Here is a 16,359-nt window from a genome sequence, read left to right as displayed (position 1 = left end):
ATTTTGTTTATTATTGATCTTGTACTGTGACTCTTATGATTGCCATCAGTCTATATTCTGTACTCTGACTTTACAGGTTTTATGTTTTCCAAGACAAATGTAAGAAATCAAAATTGAATAATGGCAGTATCTCTCCTTCTAGCTTGACGGACAGTGTTAGTAGACTGTGTGACTTATCATCTCTGTCTATCCACCATGGTTGATCCACCCTTCCAGTAGGATCAGGATAATCCTGATCTTTATCTTCAAAACTATCCTAATCACCATCTTGGCTTTTTGAAAAACCCAAGAACAGCATTTGATCAGAATTCTGGGTAGGATTGAATTAACAAATCCGTATCCCAATTTTACTAGGATCAGATTCACATATACTGGTTTAAAATACTCCATTTTGATATTTAATCCTATCCAGACCAATCTGATCCTGATTAAATGTTTTGAAATACTGGGCTCTGGGATCTTGGTGACTTGTCATTGACTTGAATTAAAAGTTTGTCCTTTTGTCGTTTTTCGTGTCCTGGAGCTATCAGAGAATTCCATTCACTGTGACTGTCAGTTGGGGATGGATGTCAAAGACCGTGAGGACAAGGTGACAGAAGCTGCCAAAAGGTTTGTCTTGTGTGTTCTTACCTGTGTTGAATTCTCGCCCATCTTCCTGCTTTTGCCTCATGCAGACAAGATGTCCACAGAAGCCAAGTGGATCAGGGGCATGAACACATCCAATCCACTGATGCTATGTATCATTCAGAAGCCAAGCAATCACCACAGGAACAGGTACAGTTCATACATCCTGTACTGCTTGTTCATGCTTCATTGGCCAACAAAAATGTATCATTAATTTTGCCAATTTCCCAACCGTAGCTATTCTTTTCAATGTTATGCATCTGTCTTTTTTGTGTAATTTTAGGATATAAGAGATTGTGGGGCAGATCCTTCAGAGGAGTTGGCTGAGACTCATCCTGACTACAGTACTGAATCGCTGCAGCAGCAGGTACATACAGTGTGTACCGTATATTCAATCTGCACTAGCCTGAATTTCATGGTGCTAGTAGAGCCACTTCTACACTGCCGTCAAGGTTAATTGGCATTACAGTTGAGGCAGGATTTATTTGCCAAACCTCACGCATTCTCACAGCCAAGAGCCTGATCTGCTAAAATAAAACAAAAACAGCATAGACCAGCAATGTGATCACTAGCTTAATCAGCATATGCTGTTTTTGTTGTGTTTTCGTGCTGGTCTTGCTGTCAGCAAGCAAGCCAACAGCAGCATGCTGGTATTGCTGCCGCACACCGAGCGGTATCACTAGCAAGACCAGCAGTGAAAACAAAACAAAAAAAAAACTTTTTTTTTTTAAACCAGGAAGACCAGCATGCCAGCACGAAAACACAGGGTGGGGTCTTTTTATTCAGTTGAGAAATTGTTTTGTCCTTTATTTGTTACTCTAGGTACCATCAGAGCTTCTGGAATCTGATGGTTCTGTTTGCTGTGATAGTCAGCTGGAGAGGGATGTCCAAGAAGGAGAGGATGAGGAAAATGTGGTTGCTAAGAGGTTTGTTGTTGTTTGCAAAGCTGATACAGTTACTATGGTCACATTTTACTTTGTCCTCTTCTCTTCACTTGCAAGCATATGTGTGGTGACTAACTAAAATATAGAACAAAGTGTAAATTACATTTTCCCTTGACAGATCTCGTTTGAAACTGCTGTTTTGTTTACACTACGTTTTTGTGAAAAAAGAAAACAAAAAAAACACATCTGCTGAATTCCCACTTATGTTCCTGTTCTTGCTCCTCTTCCAGTAAAGATGTCTACAGTTGTCTGATAAATCAGGAGCCTGAACCCATTCAGTGCACTGTGTCAGACTCAGGAGGTGAACATGACCAGGAGAAAGAGAAGCTTATCAAAACACCAGAGGTGAGTGACTGCTAAATGGGGTTGTAGTTTTAAACATAGCAGTGATATTGGTAACTAATTAGTATTTAATGACAAGGTCACGATGAACCACAATCTCAAACGTGTAAAGGGCTGCTGGCCTGCCGCACACCGAGCGACATGGCCGAACCCGACTGAACTGTTGCTGTTGCTGCAGTGTTCAACATTTGAATCCCGGTGCAAGACGTCCCATAAATAGCAAAAAATGCTCATGACCTCTGAAATAACTAGAATCTTCCAAAAGTAATAAATAAAAATGTAATAAAAATTAACCACTGAAAATAAGACATTGGTTTTGAATTGTGGTTCAACAGAATTATTTAAAAAAATAAACTCATGAAAGAGAGAGAGAGAGAGAGCGAGCAAGAGAGAGGGCGGGGCGGTTGGTTCAGCTGGCATTTGAGGGTGAGCAACGTGTTGGAATATGAGGAGGATGAGGATTTTAGCACGACTATACGCATTACATATGCATATATTTTTCAGTGACACGGCACAAGCTTTTACATAGTATGCAGTATTCTTATATATTGTGTGCCCCTCGGTCGAGTAGCTTTATAACACGCCGCACAGAAAGTCTTTGCAATGTCTGTTTGCTTGTCATCGAGGCAAAAGTACAGACGACAGTACTGAAAAGTAGTTTGTGGGTCTTTTTTTCCTACTCCCCAGTGCATAGTAACCATAATAGTGTCGTAGGGATATACAAGGAAATCCTAACCGCTTGTCCGCGCCGCTTCGCCGCGGCACCGTGGCGGCTGCGAGATTTAGTTCTCCTGGTGGCGGTTGAGGTTCAGACGGCCGTAGGCCTCTACCTCTGTATCCAATGCTTTCTGTCTTTCTCAAAACACGCCGGTTCAAAGTGATCAGCACAGAGTTTGGAATGCTTGCTAGGCACCCATAGCCGACATCGTTTCTTCCCCTGTCGATGACTTGGAAAGCCCAAAAAAACTCTTGCCACTGCCCGAACCATTTGTACAACCAAATGCCACACAATTAACCATCGTGACATCACTAAATCATATGACAACAAATACAGAAGGACGGGAACAACAGCTTCCCTGCTAAAGTTACTGCCCCCGCGACCCGACCTCGGATAAGTGGAAAAAAATGGATGGATGGATGGATGGATGGCTGGATTAAGATGAAAATATCTATCGTGTATCCAAGTTTTTAAAATCTGTTCTGGCATTAGTGTAAGTGTCAAATAAAGACAGAGAGACATGGGATGCTTCAGATCAAGAAGAACAAAAAAAAACTCTGTAAACATGAGGCTGCTTAACGTTATGGGTAACTTTTATCCATCTAATCTCAACAGAAGCAAATGTTGTCATCCAATGTGGTGAATTTTTGTAATCCAAATGTAGAGTTAATTTTTAGTTCCTAGATTGATTTCTTTAATGATTCTATTTCTCTTTTTAATTTTATGTTTCCATGCCCTGCAGGTTCTGGGAAAGGGAAATACACATAATAATAACAATTTATCTTATACAGATAGTTTCCTGAAACCCAAGGACGCGTTACATAAACAAACACAAAATTATTAAACAACAGCATACAAACTACTGAATGTGCCAAAGACCTGGGTAAACAAGTGCCGTTTCAGTGCATATTTGAAACTGTCCAATGTTAGTGCCCTTAGAATCTCCTTGAGAAGACAGTTCCACAGGGTATGTGCTGCTATGTTGAAGGGTCTGACACCGAAGGTTCATCTGATGTAAGGGACATTGAGAAAATTCAAATCAATCCACTGCAGGTTCCGTGAGGAAGTGTAGTTTATTTTATTTAACCTTTATTTAAGGAGGTTGGTCTCATTGAAGATTAAAAACCTGGCCAAGATAGGCAGTAGCATAAACACAAAGTTACAGACATACAAAAAAAGACAACGTAAATGTTTTAAAGCACAACATTTTCGATTTAACCATCTACGAGTCGTATCTAGGAATCAATTGTTCAAGCAGCTGAGCTAAAACATCGAAATAAATTAAAAATGCTTCCATTTCTATGTGATGGATGAGATCTAACAGGTATTGTGGGGCGAGGTCATGTTGAGCTTTATATGCGATGAGGAGCAGCTTCTTTATGATATGTTATCAAAGTGAGTTAAACATTGCTGGGAAATCCGTGGATGCTGAATTCCGTTGAATTCCGATGATGTGCACATTGGAACAACAATGGTGTTCATGTCATTGAATGTGTTGCTTTTGGAATGAAATAAAATCTTTTTACTTTTATAAGGCTTATCATACTGGGCTGTTTACTCAAAACTATGAATACAGGGCTGATGTAGTTCGCCAAACTGGCAGAGGGTAAACTATATTATCCGCAATGGGTATGACATATCGGCGCTATGTGCAAAGAACCCAGTTTTTTTTCTCCACTCATTAAAAAAAGTATATGAAAATAAAAATGAAATAAGGATTCAATTGGTGGCGGCACGGTGGACGACTGGTTAGAGCGTCAGCCTCACAGTTGTGAGGACCCGGGTTCAATCCCCAGCCCCGACTGTGTGAAGTTTGCATGTTCTCCCCGTGCCTGCGTGGGTTTTCTCAGGGCACTCCGGTTTTCTCCCACATCCCAAAAACATGCATAAATTGGAGACTCTAAATTGCCCGTAGGTGTGACTGTGAGTGTGAATGGTTGTTTGTTTGTATGTGCCCTGCGATTGGCTGGCAACCAGTTCAGGGTGTACCCCGCCTGGATGGATGGATGGATGGATTCAATTGGTGTGTGTATTGGTTGCCAAGGTGATTGTTTTTTTTTTACCTGAACAAATTGAAAACACAAAACCTTTCTTTTGGACAAGGACGAATTTAAAACACAAGGGACCCTTTATCTTTTATATGATTGAATGATGATTTTTGTGTGTGCCTGTGTGTGTGTCTGTGAGTGAACGTGCACAAGCTCAATGTTCTACATCTATGTTAATGTGTTAAATTTAGGACAAAAGAGGCAATAATGCAGAACTAGCAGAGGAGATGTCCGATTCAGAGATGACTGATTCGGATTGCCAGTGTATTGAATCAACGAAGCAACAGGTACAGGGTATCGTAAAAGTATTCACAGTGCTTCACTTTTTCCACATTTTAAGTTACAGCTTCATTCCAAAATTTATGAAATTAATTTCCTCAAAATTTTACATACAACACCCCATAACAAGAACGTGAAAAACCTTTTTGAATTTTTTTGCAAATAAAACAACTAAGAAATCAGATGTAAATAGGTTTCCACAGCCTTTGCCACGAAGCTTAAAACTGAGCTCCGATGCACCCCGTTTCCAATGATCATCCATGATGTTTCTGTGGCTTAATCAGAGTCCACCTTTGGTAAATTCAGTTGTTTGGACATTATTTGGAAGGGCTATATATATATATAACTGTCTATATAAGATCGCACGGTTGACAATGCATGTCAGAACACAATCCAAGCATAGAGTCAAAGGAATTGACTGTCGACCTCAAAGGACAGGATTGTTTTAAGGAAAACATCTCCAGAAGGGTACAGAAATGTTTGTTACTTTGAAGGTCCATCATCTGTATATTGAAGAAGTTCGGCACCACCGAGACTCTTCCTAGAGCTGGACATAATATGTCTAACCTGAGTGATCGGAGAAGGGTCTTAGTCAGGGAGGTGACCAAGTCACACAGTCACAGCTCCAGCTTTCCTGTGTGAAAAGAAGAGAACCTTACGGAAGGACAAGCATCTCTGCAAGAATCCACCAATCAGGCATACATTGTAGAGTGGACAGACGGAAGCACGTTGCTAGCAAACGTGGAGTTTCCCAAAAGGACTCTAGGACCATGAGAGACTAAATTTTCTGGTCTGATGAGAGACAAATTGAAGTCTTTGGTATCAATGCCAGACACCATGTTTGAGAAAAGTAGACCATTACCATCCTTAGAGTGAAGCATGGTGGTGGAAGATTCATGCCATGCTGATGTTTTTCAGTGATAGAACGAGGAGACAAGTCAGGATTGACGGAAAGATGAATGCAGCAATGTACAGAGTCATCCTGTATGAAAACCTGTTCAAAAGCACTCTTGACCTCAGACTGGGGCGACAGTTTGTCTTATTGCAGGACAGCAACACTAAGCACATAGCCAAGATAGCAAAGGAGTGGTGGCTGCAGGATAACTTTGTGAATGTCCTTGAGTGGACCAGCCAGAGACCAGACTTAAATCGAATTGAAGATCCCCATCTAACCTGATGAAGCTTGAGAGGTGCTGCAAAAGAGGAGTGAGCGACACTACCAAAGATAGCTGTGCCAAGCTTGCGGCATCATACTAAAAAAAAAATCACTTGAGGCTGTAAGTGCTGCCAAGGGTGCATTAACCACTGTAACCATTTTAAGTACTGAGCAAAGACTGATTTGTCAGTTGTTGTTTTTTTAACGTTTGCACAATTTCAAACTTTGGAAAAAAAATGTCCTTTTTTGTTCTTAAGGTACTTTCAGAGTGTCTCGACTCCGACAGTTCTTTTTACTGTGAAAGTCAGTTGGAGACAAAGACAAATTGCTGTTGGCAATTTTTCTCCGGGCACTCCGGTTTCCTCCCACATCCCAAAAACATGCATAAATTGGAGACTCTAAATTTCCCGTAGGTGTGACTGAGAGTGCGAATGGTTGTTTGTTTGTATGTGCCCTGCGATTGGCTGGCAACCAGTTCAGGGTGTACCCCGCCTCCTGCCCAATGACAGCTGGGATAGGCTCCAGCACGCCCCCGACCCTAGTGAGGAGAAGCGGCTCAGAAAATGGATGGAAAATTGATCCAATTTCATTTACATGAGACACATAACCATTCACACCACAGTATTAAGCCAAGGTACACTTATATACAGTATATATTTTGTGAGTAGGCCTATATAGTTTACATTAAATTAATTCATTGAAATTGTGAATTTTAGTTTTGTGACTTGCTTGCATTCTGTATTATCCCTGGGGTGTCCCTACAAAATCTAAATCTCCAAAGAAAGAAAGTGGGTCTGCTGTAGCCTCATTGTCATTGTGTTTTTGTGTCTGAGGCCGAGTTGAAATTATTGCCTTTAAGAAGTTTTTTTTTTTTCTTTCTGTGCCTTAAAGTTTCCTGGAGAGTTTTTGGAATCCGGCAATTCTGTTTCCTCTGACAGTCATCTGGAGATGGATGTGAAAGAAGGAGAGGATGAGGAGACAGAGGCTTCCAAGAGGTTTGTTTTGTTGCTCTTCCTATGGTGCTCTTGGAAAAAGGGGCTGATCGCATGAGTCGTTATACTCTGTGTGTGTGTGTGTGTGTGTGTGTATACTACTATATTAAGACTCACACAATACACTTTCTGAACTGTCTCACATTTCCCACTTATCTTTTTCTTCTGCAACAGCCAACGTTATGCTCTGTGTGTGTGTGTGTGTGTGTGTGTGTGTGTGTGTACTACTATATTAAGACTCACACAATACGCTTTCTGAACTGTCTCACATTTCCCACTTATCGTTTTCTTCTGCAGCAGCCAACGTTATACTCTCTGTGTGTGACTTTGTGTGTGTGTGTGTGTGTGTGTATACTACTATATTAAGACTCACACAATACACTTTCTGAACTGTCTCACATTTCCCACTTATCTTTTTCTTCTGCAGCAGCCAAGATGAATCAGGACATGACCCCTCATGCAAACAGGGCCTCAGTAAATCAGTCGCTGAGGAGTATGGCTACATCCAGGGCATTGATGATATTGAGGGCTCAAAGGCCAAACATGAAAAAGAAGACGAAGAAGAGTCTACGAAAACTGTTAGTGGCTTATGGTTAAAATATTCAGTATAGATTAGTAAAGTATATGAATTAGTTTTGCAGACAATTAATGTTTGATGTTTATATTTAATATAATAGTAACATTTGTACAATTACTCAGTCATATCTCAAGTTCCAATTCTTGCTTGATGAAAAACAGTTGCTCAACAGTCCAGGGTCTCTATTGTCATATCTTGCACTTCATAATGTGCCACACCTTTTCAATGGGAGACAGGAATAATCTAGTTTAGTACTCACACTCTTTTACTAACTATGAAGCCACACTGTTGTAACACGTGCAGAATGTGGCTTAGCTTGCTGAAATAAGGAGGGACGTCCCTGAAAAAGACGTTGCTTGGATGGCGGCATATGTTGCTCCAAAACCTGTATGTACCTTTCCATATTAATGGTGCCTTCACAGATGTGCAAGTTACCCATGCCATGGGCACTAACACACCCCGATACCATCACAGATGCTGGCTTTTGAACTTTGCGCTGATAACAATCCGGATGGTCCTTTTCCTCTTTGGCCCATAGGACACGACGTTCATAATTTCCAAAACCAATTTGAAATGTGGACTCGTCAGACCACAGAATGCTTTTCCACTTTGGGTGAGTGCATGTATCAGATGAGCTCGGGCCCAGAGAACCAGCAGCGTTTCTGGGTGTTGTTGATATATGGCTTTCACTTTGTATGGTCGAGTTTTAATTTGCATTTGTAGATGTAGCGACAAACTGTGTTAACTGACAAGTGTTCCTGAGCCCACGTGGTAATGTCCTTTACTCAAGGATGCCGGTTTTTAATGCAGTTGTTGGTGTCTGAGGAATCGAAGGTCACAGGCATTTAATGGTGGTTTTCGGCCTTGATGCTTACATGTAGATATTTATCCATATTCTTAGAATCGTTTGATATTATGGATTGTAGATAATGAAATCCCTAAATTCCTTGCAACTGTACGAAACAGTTGTAAATTGTTGTACTATTTGCTCATGCAATTGTTCACAATGTGGTGAACCTCACCCCATCCTTGTGAAGCCTAAGCCTTTCGTGGATGCTCCTTTTATACCCAATCATGACACACACCTGTTTCCAATTAACCTGTTCACCTGTGGAATGTTCCAAACAGGTGTTTTTTTTGTTTTTTTTAGCATTTCTCACCTTTGATAGTCTTTTGTTGCCCCTCTCTGAGGCTTTGCAATGTGCTGCAGGCATCAAATTCAAAATCAGAGAATATTTGCAACAACAACAAAAAAACATTCATCAGTTTGAATATTAAATATCTTGACTTTGTAGTATATTCAATTGAATATAGGTTAAAAACGATTTGCAAAGCATTGTATTCTGTTTTATTTGTTTTGCACGTCCCAACTTCATAGGAATTGGGGTGTATATTAGCAAATTCACTCAAACACAGATTACGCCTGAAATTGCTTATACCCTGGCGAAGGTTGGCGATGAAGTGAATTATGATTTGGTGATTCCAAATACTGGTTTAAGGTTTGACATGTTTTCTGATCCTGTAGAATATTGCAAAAGATTTTCTTCCAAAATCGTTCAAAGAGATCACAATATGTATATTAAATGTGAATGATATTAAATAATGTAAAAAAATGAATTAATCCCAAACACTTCTTAATTAATTCCAAACATCCATCCATCCATTTTCTGAGCCGCTTCTCCTCACTAGGGTCGCGGGCGTGCTGGAGCCTATCTCAGCTGTCATCGGGCAGGAGGCGGGGTACACCCTGAACTGGTTGCCAGCCAATCGCAGGGCACATAGAAACAAACACCCATTCGCACTCACAGTCATGCCTATGGGCAATTTAGAGTCTCCAATTAATGCATGTTTTTGGGATGTGGGAGGAAACCGGAGTGCCCGGAGAAAACCCACGCAAGCACGGGGAGAACATGCAAACTTCACACAGGCGGGGACGGGGATTGAACCCCGCACCTCAGAACTGTGAGGCTGACGCTCTAACCAGTCGGCCACCGTGCCGCCTAATTCCAAACACAATTTCTTAATTTCACTTGGCATGTTAAAAAAAATCACATTCCAGTTGGTCAGGTCAGATTCATTAGGATGCAAATGCATGACTCGAGTGTTTGTTTCAGTGCTCTATCAACCTACTATATGCATCTGTGTACCCTAGGACTCAAGAAACAGCAATGAGGAGACAGAGGAGATTACTGAGCCAGAAATGTATGAAAAGGCCCTTTCAGAGGATCAAAAGAAGGACTCAACAAAGCAATGGGTACTGTTGAACTGTGCTCTTTTCTTTGTCTTGAATCTCATTGGTGATATTCGTATATATTGGTGGTGGTATTTGGTGATTGTGTAAGGTGCATTGTGTTAAGCTTCTCCCAGGATCCTTCCATTGAAAATTGAATTTTTTTGGTATCCTGATCTTGCATAAGGCTTTTTGCTGTCACTGTCAGTTGAACAGGGATGATAAAGAGGAGGTCGATGAGGAGGCTGAGGCTGCCAAGAGGTTTGTTCTTTTTACATTGCACATGGGAAAGGTCGCTACAGTGGATAAAAGTCTACACTCCCCTGTTCAAATGCCAGATTTTTGTGGTCCAGAAAATGAGACCAAGATCGATCTTTTCTAAACCTATTCCACAATTTGTTTGACCTAGAATCTCAACTAAATTGAAAAAAAAAAAAAAATCTTTTAAAGTACAACCAAACTCATATCCATGTTTTGTTTCTAAACACAATTCAATATGTTTTAAGATAAGTTCTGAAAACGTGCAAAGACAGATAACAATATAATACTGAATTGTTGAGATAAAGCTGAAGACTTTTTCTTGATCTCTTTTGGACAGATTTTGTGGGTTTTAGCCTCGTGACGTCAGCAGGCTGGGGCATATACTTTCCAGCATGAGGCCTTCCCCCACTATATAAACACCAAACACCCTTATTCCATGCAGTGACCTTTCGGCGGAATTGCCGCTTCTTCATTCCTTAACATGATCCATTACCACAAGTATGGCATGCAATTGCTCAATAAACTATGCTCACAACTCGAAAAAAATACATCTTCCCTGACATGTAATGTGTTATGTGGACCATGCGAGTTGCAATGCAAGGCAGCGGCGCACTGGACAGGCTACACCGCCCCTTGCCAGTGTGCAAGTGATTAGAGAAGCATCCGGAGGTCCAGCGCCCCAGCTTTAGCGCTGTCAGCCACACACGTCGTGAGGCGAGGTGGAGGAGGGGGAAAAAAAATTCATCCAGCTGTGGCCGTCGAAGGCTGAACCTCGGCGGCCACAACAATGCATGCACCACGATCCCACTGCCTTGGTGACGTTTTCCCCCTTTTTTGCTCCTCCTCCTCACGACGCGTTGCGGCTGACGACTTTACACCGTCGATAAACGGCCCGCTGAATTTCAACTGAGACAAAGGGGTGGCCGCAACAGAATGCCTATCTGCAGCTTGTGTGACCATCTCTCCCCGCTTAGGAGGCCCATCTTTAATTGACAGACCTTCACTTTTTTTCCCCAACTGAGTCAGGTACAGGTTATAGGTCATATTATTGATGCTAAACGTATTGAATGAATGCTCTTGCTCCATGTTTTTATATCGCAATCCTGGCATTTGAACTTTTTATATCCATGGTCATAGCCATGGTATGGTCAGATTTATTTTTCTTAAATACTGACTTAAAATTTAAGCGTCAGTTTCATTTATTAATGCAAGTACTAACTAATAATACCTGTTTGAGTTAGACCGCTCCAGAATCTTTTTTAAAAATTATTATTCTTACATTTGTGCAGCCAATTAGGGCAGAAATCCTCTCGTGAAGATGTCCAAAATCACAAACTCATCGGGCACACTGATAATGTTGGAAGATCGGAAGCTAAACAGGGCAAGGAGGAAGATGAGCTTATCATCTTATCATCTGAAGTAAGTGAATGCAAATGCCATTTGCAGAGGATTCATATACACTCAAGCGCAAGAAACATCATAATAAAAAACTGACTGAAACCCAGATTTCAGTCCCCAATCAAAATTATACAGTATATTAGTACTATTGCCATTGACTTTGGTGTCTTTACACTGTGTACCCCATATATAGCCTACTGGCCTTCTAATGGTTTTTGCGTGGATTTTCAAATGGCACCATACGTTGGGCTTTATACTAGCACGTTGATTTTCATGAAGGTACAAGACTCGCTGCGCGTTTGCTAATTTGGCAGACCTCTCTGTGCCAAGCGGGGCGTGTCGGGGCAGCAAGGGTGTGCCCTTGGTGATGCCCTTGGCGGAGTGATATTTTGGTGTCAAAAAGTCAAATCTAATCTTGCGCCTACTGAGAATACGTCTAATCTTTGGCGCAGGTGACCTAACACGATTTTGGTGAATGTGATCGGGGGACATAGAGGAAGACAGACACGTGAGCTACTCTGTCATATGTGGTGGATGACAGACAGCAGCGGGCATCCAACCCGCTTAATCGATGTAGAAATCGATTCATTGAACGCATTAATATTATCATCATCATTATGATATTATTTAAATCATCCTACGTACTGACCAGCACGCAGGTATGGAGGGGTGGGGGCTCACGAACGATCCTTGGAGAGGATAGACACACGTACGTGGACATGTTTAAGTCGGCAGTGGTTTTCACTAGCACATTCTTTAGTTAATAAGGGTATCCGCGAACATTCAATGCTCCAGTCACGCATGGATTGCTGCGTCCTCTTCCGCAGATAGCGAGGTCTACGTGTGAAACTATTGTGCCGCTTTTAAAGGGAATGAGAGAAGCCGCTTCTATTGGACAGGATTGAAGTCGACTGTGAACATGGCCAGTACAGCGCAGAAAGTGCCGCTTTTAAATGTGATGGGGGTATGCCAGTCCACAAATATACCAAAACCGGGTCCAGCCCGCCTTCCAGCGTTACAGAGGATCAGCCAAGTAAAACACCTACAGTGTGTGGTTGTCATTGATGGTGATAGTAACAGGCATAAAAATGAGTTTTGCAGGTAATGCATTTTATGACCCTGAATCAGGAGCAACAACTAAAAACATACTACCAAACTTTCTAAGGTAATTTGAGGTATATTCTTGTGTGTAACAGGCACCAGGCAGTAAGAAACTATCTGCCTAGCTTTAATTGATAAAGACAAAGGTATATCTGAAAAGAAGAGTACTATATCTTTGGCTGTGTTGGCTCCATTCAGTTGAGTTGCTGTTGATAAAGTGGGAAGTTTGAAAATAATGTTAGTTCAGTGGTTATTTAGATATGTTTCAGCTAAGTAGCTTCCCCTCGGATATTGTTTTTTGATATGTAATTATTTTTGTTGTTTTATTTTACAATGGTGTATCTTAACGTCATATATGTATTTGTGTCTGTTTATAATTTTATCATAGTACTCAGCAGTGGCCATAAGGGATGGAGATCTAGCAGAGGAGATGACTGAGCTAGAGGCCCAGTCTGAGGACCAGAGCCCTGAATCACCACGTCAGGAGGTAGATTGTAACCGGTGACTGCCATCTCTATTTTGAGATGTCCTCTATAGTCCTCTATAGTAGCATGTATCAGGAAGCACAGAATCTCCCAGGGTCTTTCATTTGAGATTAATCAAAACTTGGTAATTGTATAATTGTTTTGTTTTTGTTGTGTCTTAAAGGTTTCAGAAAGGGTTTTGGACTCCAGCGATTCTGTTTTTGAGACTAGTAGTAAGAGGTTTGTTCTTCTAAATTAATTCCTGAAAAACAACTACTATCTTCCTCAGAGCACTGAATTGATGGAAACGGAACTGTTCTGGTTGGCCTTCATCAGTTCATGTTAAATACAATAACTTGCCTTTTTGGACAATGATGTCCACATTGGAGACAACGGGCCACCATGTTGCGGTTTACAAAAAACATACACTAACCAATACTTACTCTTTGATTCACACCGCCTACTGCAACACAAACTGGGCATTATCAGAACCCTACAAGACAGAGCTGATAATGTTCCCACTAGCCAACAGGCCAAAGAGAAAGAGCATATGCACCTGAGGGAGGTCCTCAAAAACTGTGGTTACCCAGCTGGTTGTTTGTAAAAAAAAAGGCGTCTGTTTCCAGAAGGAACAAGAAAAGGTAGATGAGGGCGCAAAGAGTGACGAATGCAACAACATTTTCATTCCATATGTATCAGGTCTATCGGAGAAACTAAAAAGAACAAAAAAATATTTTAACCAACATAACAGTCCTGTTCACGTCAAACTTTATAAGACCCTGAAACATAGGCTGATACACCTGAAAGATACCCCATAACCAGAAAAACAATCTGGTGTATGCCGTCAGCTGCTTTGATGAATACACAGATGTATATATTGGAGAAACCAAGCAACCACTGAGCAGGCGCATGTCACAACATACTGTAGATGGGATAACTCTTTCGGTCAATACCGGTGGTCAACATGGACGTCAAAGAGAAACAGCACTCGTTTTGAGGACAATAATGTACATATTCTGGACTGAGGCCTTGTTGGCAGGCCGAGGCCTCCCTCCGTCCCTCCAATAAATCTTAACGACTGCTGTTTTTCATCCAAAAGACTGATACCATTTGTGGTTGGGGAGTGCCTCGAACATAGAGGATAAATAGTTGGGTTTCCACACTGACACTCTGGCTTGAGCTGTCTTATCTAGCCTACAGTATGTGCATGAATTTATAAAGCCTGCTCAGATGAGAGGCGAAACGTCTTCTAAGACAACCAAAGCACTCCAGTTGCAATCAATTTAATGCCCTGAGAAATAAATAAAAATCTTTTCGGGCAAACTACTAGCACCATATAGGCTCCAGCACGCCCGCGACCCTCGTGAGGATAAGCGATACAGAAAATTAATGAATCATCTCTGGGTTCCTTTGTTTACTTAAGCATTCTCTCTTGAATTCCCTCATGTTCCCTCCCCTCCACGTAGCCAAGACGAGTCAGGGAACGACTCGTCTGTTGAAGATGTCTACAGTGACATAGTTGCTCAGGAGTGTGAACACATCCAGTGCGATAATACTGTTGGGCGCTCAGAAGCCAAACACAAAGAAGAGAGGGAAGACCATTTTAGCAGAACTGGGGTGAGTGGACAATATGTATATTATGTTGACGATTATGGCTTTCGCCTTATTGTCACATAGTCTTATTTGAAACCTTCAATGCCTGAACCCAGAAATAAGGGACAGAAAATTGAGATTTTTTTTTTATTTTTTTTACCTGAAACATTTATGCGTCCATTTTAACAGATACACACACACAGTGGGGCAGCCACCAATTGTGCAAGTTCTCCCACTTAAAAAGGTGAGAGAGGCCTGTAATTTTCATAGGTATACCTCACCTATGAGAGACAAAATGAAAAAACAAAAAAAAACAGTCACATTGTCTGATTTTTAAAGAATTTATTAGCAAATTATAGTGGAAAATAAGTATTTGGTCAATAACAAAAGTTAATCTAAATGCTTTGTTATATACCCTTTGTTGGCAATGACAGAGGTCAAACGTTTTCTGTTAAGTCTTCACAAGGTTTTCACACACTGTTGCTGGTATTTTGGCCCATTCCTCCATGCAGATCTCCTCTAGAGCAGTGATGTTTTGGGGCTGTCGCTGGGCAACACAGACTTTCAACTCCCTCCAAAGTTTTTCTATTGGGTTTGAGATCTGGAGACTGGCTCGGCCACTCTAGGACCTTGAAATGCTTCTTACAAAGCCACTCCTTTGTTGCCCTTGCTTATGGAAGGAAGTTTCTACTCAAAATCTCACGATACATGGCCCAATTCATTCTTTCCTTTAACGGTCGTCCTGGTCCTTTTGCAGAAAAACAGCTCCAGAAGCATGATGTTTCCACCCCGTGCTTCACAGTAGGTATTGTGTTGTCAGTGTGATATGTCCTTTCCTTTGTTCGAAAGGAAGGGCCTTTTTATCTCTTTCTGACCCGTATGATGCATTCCACAAAGGTTAAGGAAAGTTATTAGGTTAAACTGTCGCCGGTTAGAAGATTTGACTTTCTGGAGAGTCCCTATGTCACGTGCTAAAACATGAAGGCGCTGACTGGCCGAAGATGAGATCTGTGTAGCACCGATCGATTGCTATGCCTTCAAGTTCCCGGATGTCTGTCACAGTTTGAAATTTAATATGTTGAACTGAATCTGAAATGGGCGGCACGGTGGGCGACTGGTTAGCACATCTGCCTCACAGTTCTGAGGACCAGAGTTCCCAGCCCCGCCTGTGTGGAGTTTGCATGTTCTCCCTGTGCCTGCATGGGTTTTCGCCGGATACTCCGGTTTCCTTCCACATCCCACATGCATGGTAGGTTAATTGAGGACTCTAAATTGCCTGTAGGTGTGAATGTGAGTGCAAATGGTTGGTTGTTTATGTGTGCCCTGCGATTGGCTGGCAACCAATTCAGGGTGTACCCCGCCTCCTGCCCGATGATAGCTGGGATAGGCTTCAGCACGCCCGCGACCCAAGTGAGGAGAAGCGGTGATGAAAATGGATGGATAATTGTTCACCAGTGCTAATTGTTCATGTGTCTCTGATGTGCAGATTTATTATAACAGTTTCCCAGCATCACCTCTAAGTGTCGCCATAGCACCAAGAGCTGCAGAAACGTGCGCACGCCAGCCATGAGTCGGCATGAGGCACTGCACATTTCCATGGTCATTTCACTCTTGATACATCTGAACTTTACC

At 41.7% G+C, this 16,359-nt stretch overlaps 1 protein-coding gene across 6 annotated transcripts in view; it reads left to right on the top strand.

Moving 5' to 3' along the window:
• The window catches only part of LOC133482622 (trichohyalin-like), a 51,726-nt gene that overhangs the window by 18,581 nt on the left and 16,786 nt on the right, over positions 1 to 16,359 (top strand). For 4 of the 6 annotated variants that reach the window (XM_061782949.1, XM_061782950.1, XM_061782948.1 and 1 more), the window contains 14 exons: positions 524 to 609; positions 675 to 774; positions 908 to 991; positions 1,447 to 1,550; positions 1,799 to 1,913; positions 4,868 to 4,963; positions 7,003 to 7,106; positions 7,531 to 7,681; positions 9,833 to 9,934; positions 10,119 to 10,171; positions 11,461 to 11,590; positions 13,059 to 13,157; positions 13,319 to 13,374; positions 14,601 to 14,751. In XM_061782949.1, coding sequence (XP_061638933.1) covers positions 524 to 609; positions 675 to 774; positions 908 to 991; positions 1,447 to 1,550; positions 1,799 to 1,913; positions 4,868 to 4,963; positions 7,003 to 7,106; positions 7,531 to 7,681; positions 9,833 to 9,934; positions 10,119 to 10,171; positions 11,461 to 11,590; positions 13,059 to 13,157; positions 13,319 to 13,374; positions 14,601 to 14,751 — 1,431 coding nt within the window. Of the gene's footprint in view, positions 1 to 523; positions 610 to 674; positions 775 to 907; positions 992 to 1,446; positions 1,551 to 1,798; positions 1,914 to 4,867; positions 4,964 to 7,002; positions 7,107 to 7,530; positions 7,682 to 9,832; positions 9,935 to 10,118; positions 10,172 to 11,460; positions 11,591 to 13,058; positions 13,158 to 13,318; positions 13,375 to 14,600; positions 14,752 to 14,916; positions 14,972 to 16,359 lie in introns of all 6 variants that reach the window. The other 2 variants (XR_009789856.1, XM_061782951.1) reach the window with 2 other exon arrangements.

Source organism: Phyllopteryx taeniolatus, chromosome 8 (assembly GCF_024500385.1).
Source record: "Phyllopteryx taeniolatus isolate TA_2022b chromosome 8, UOR_Ptae_1.2, whole genome shotgun sequence".
Classification (NCBI taxonomy): domain Eukaryota; kingdom Metazoa; phylum Chordata; class Actinopteri; order Syngnathiformes; family Syngnathidae; genus Phyllopteryx; species Phyllopteryx taeniolatus.
The sequence above is the reverse complement of the archived record's forward strand: the minus strand, read 5'-3'. Positions and strand labels throughout refer to the sequence as shown.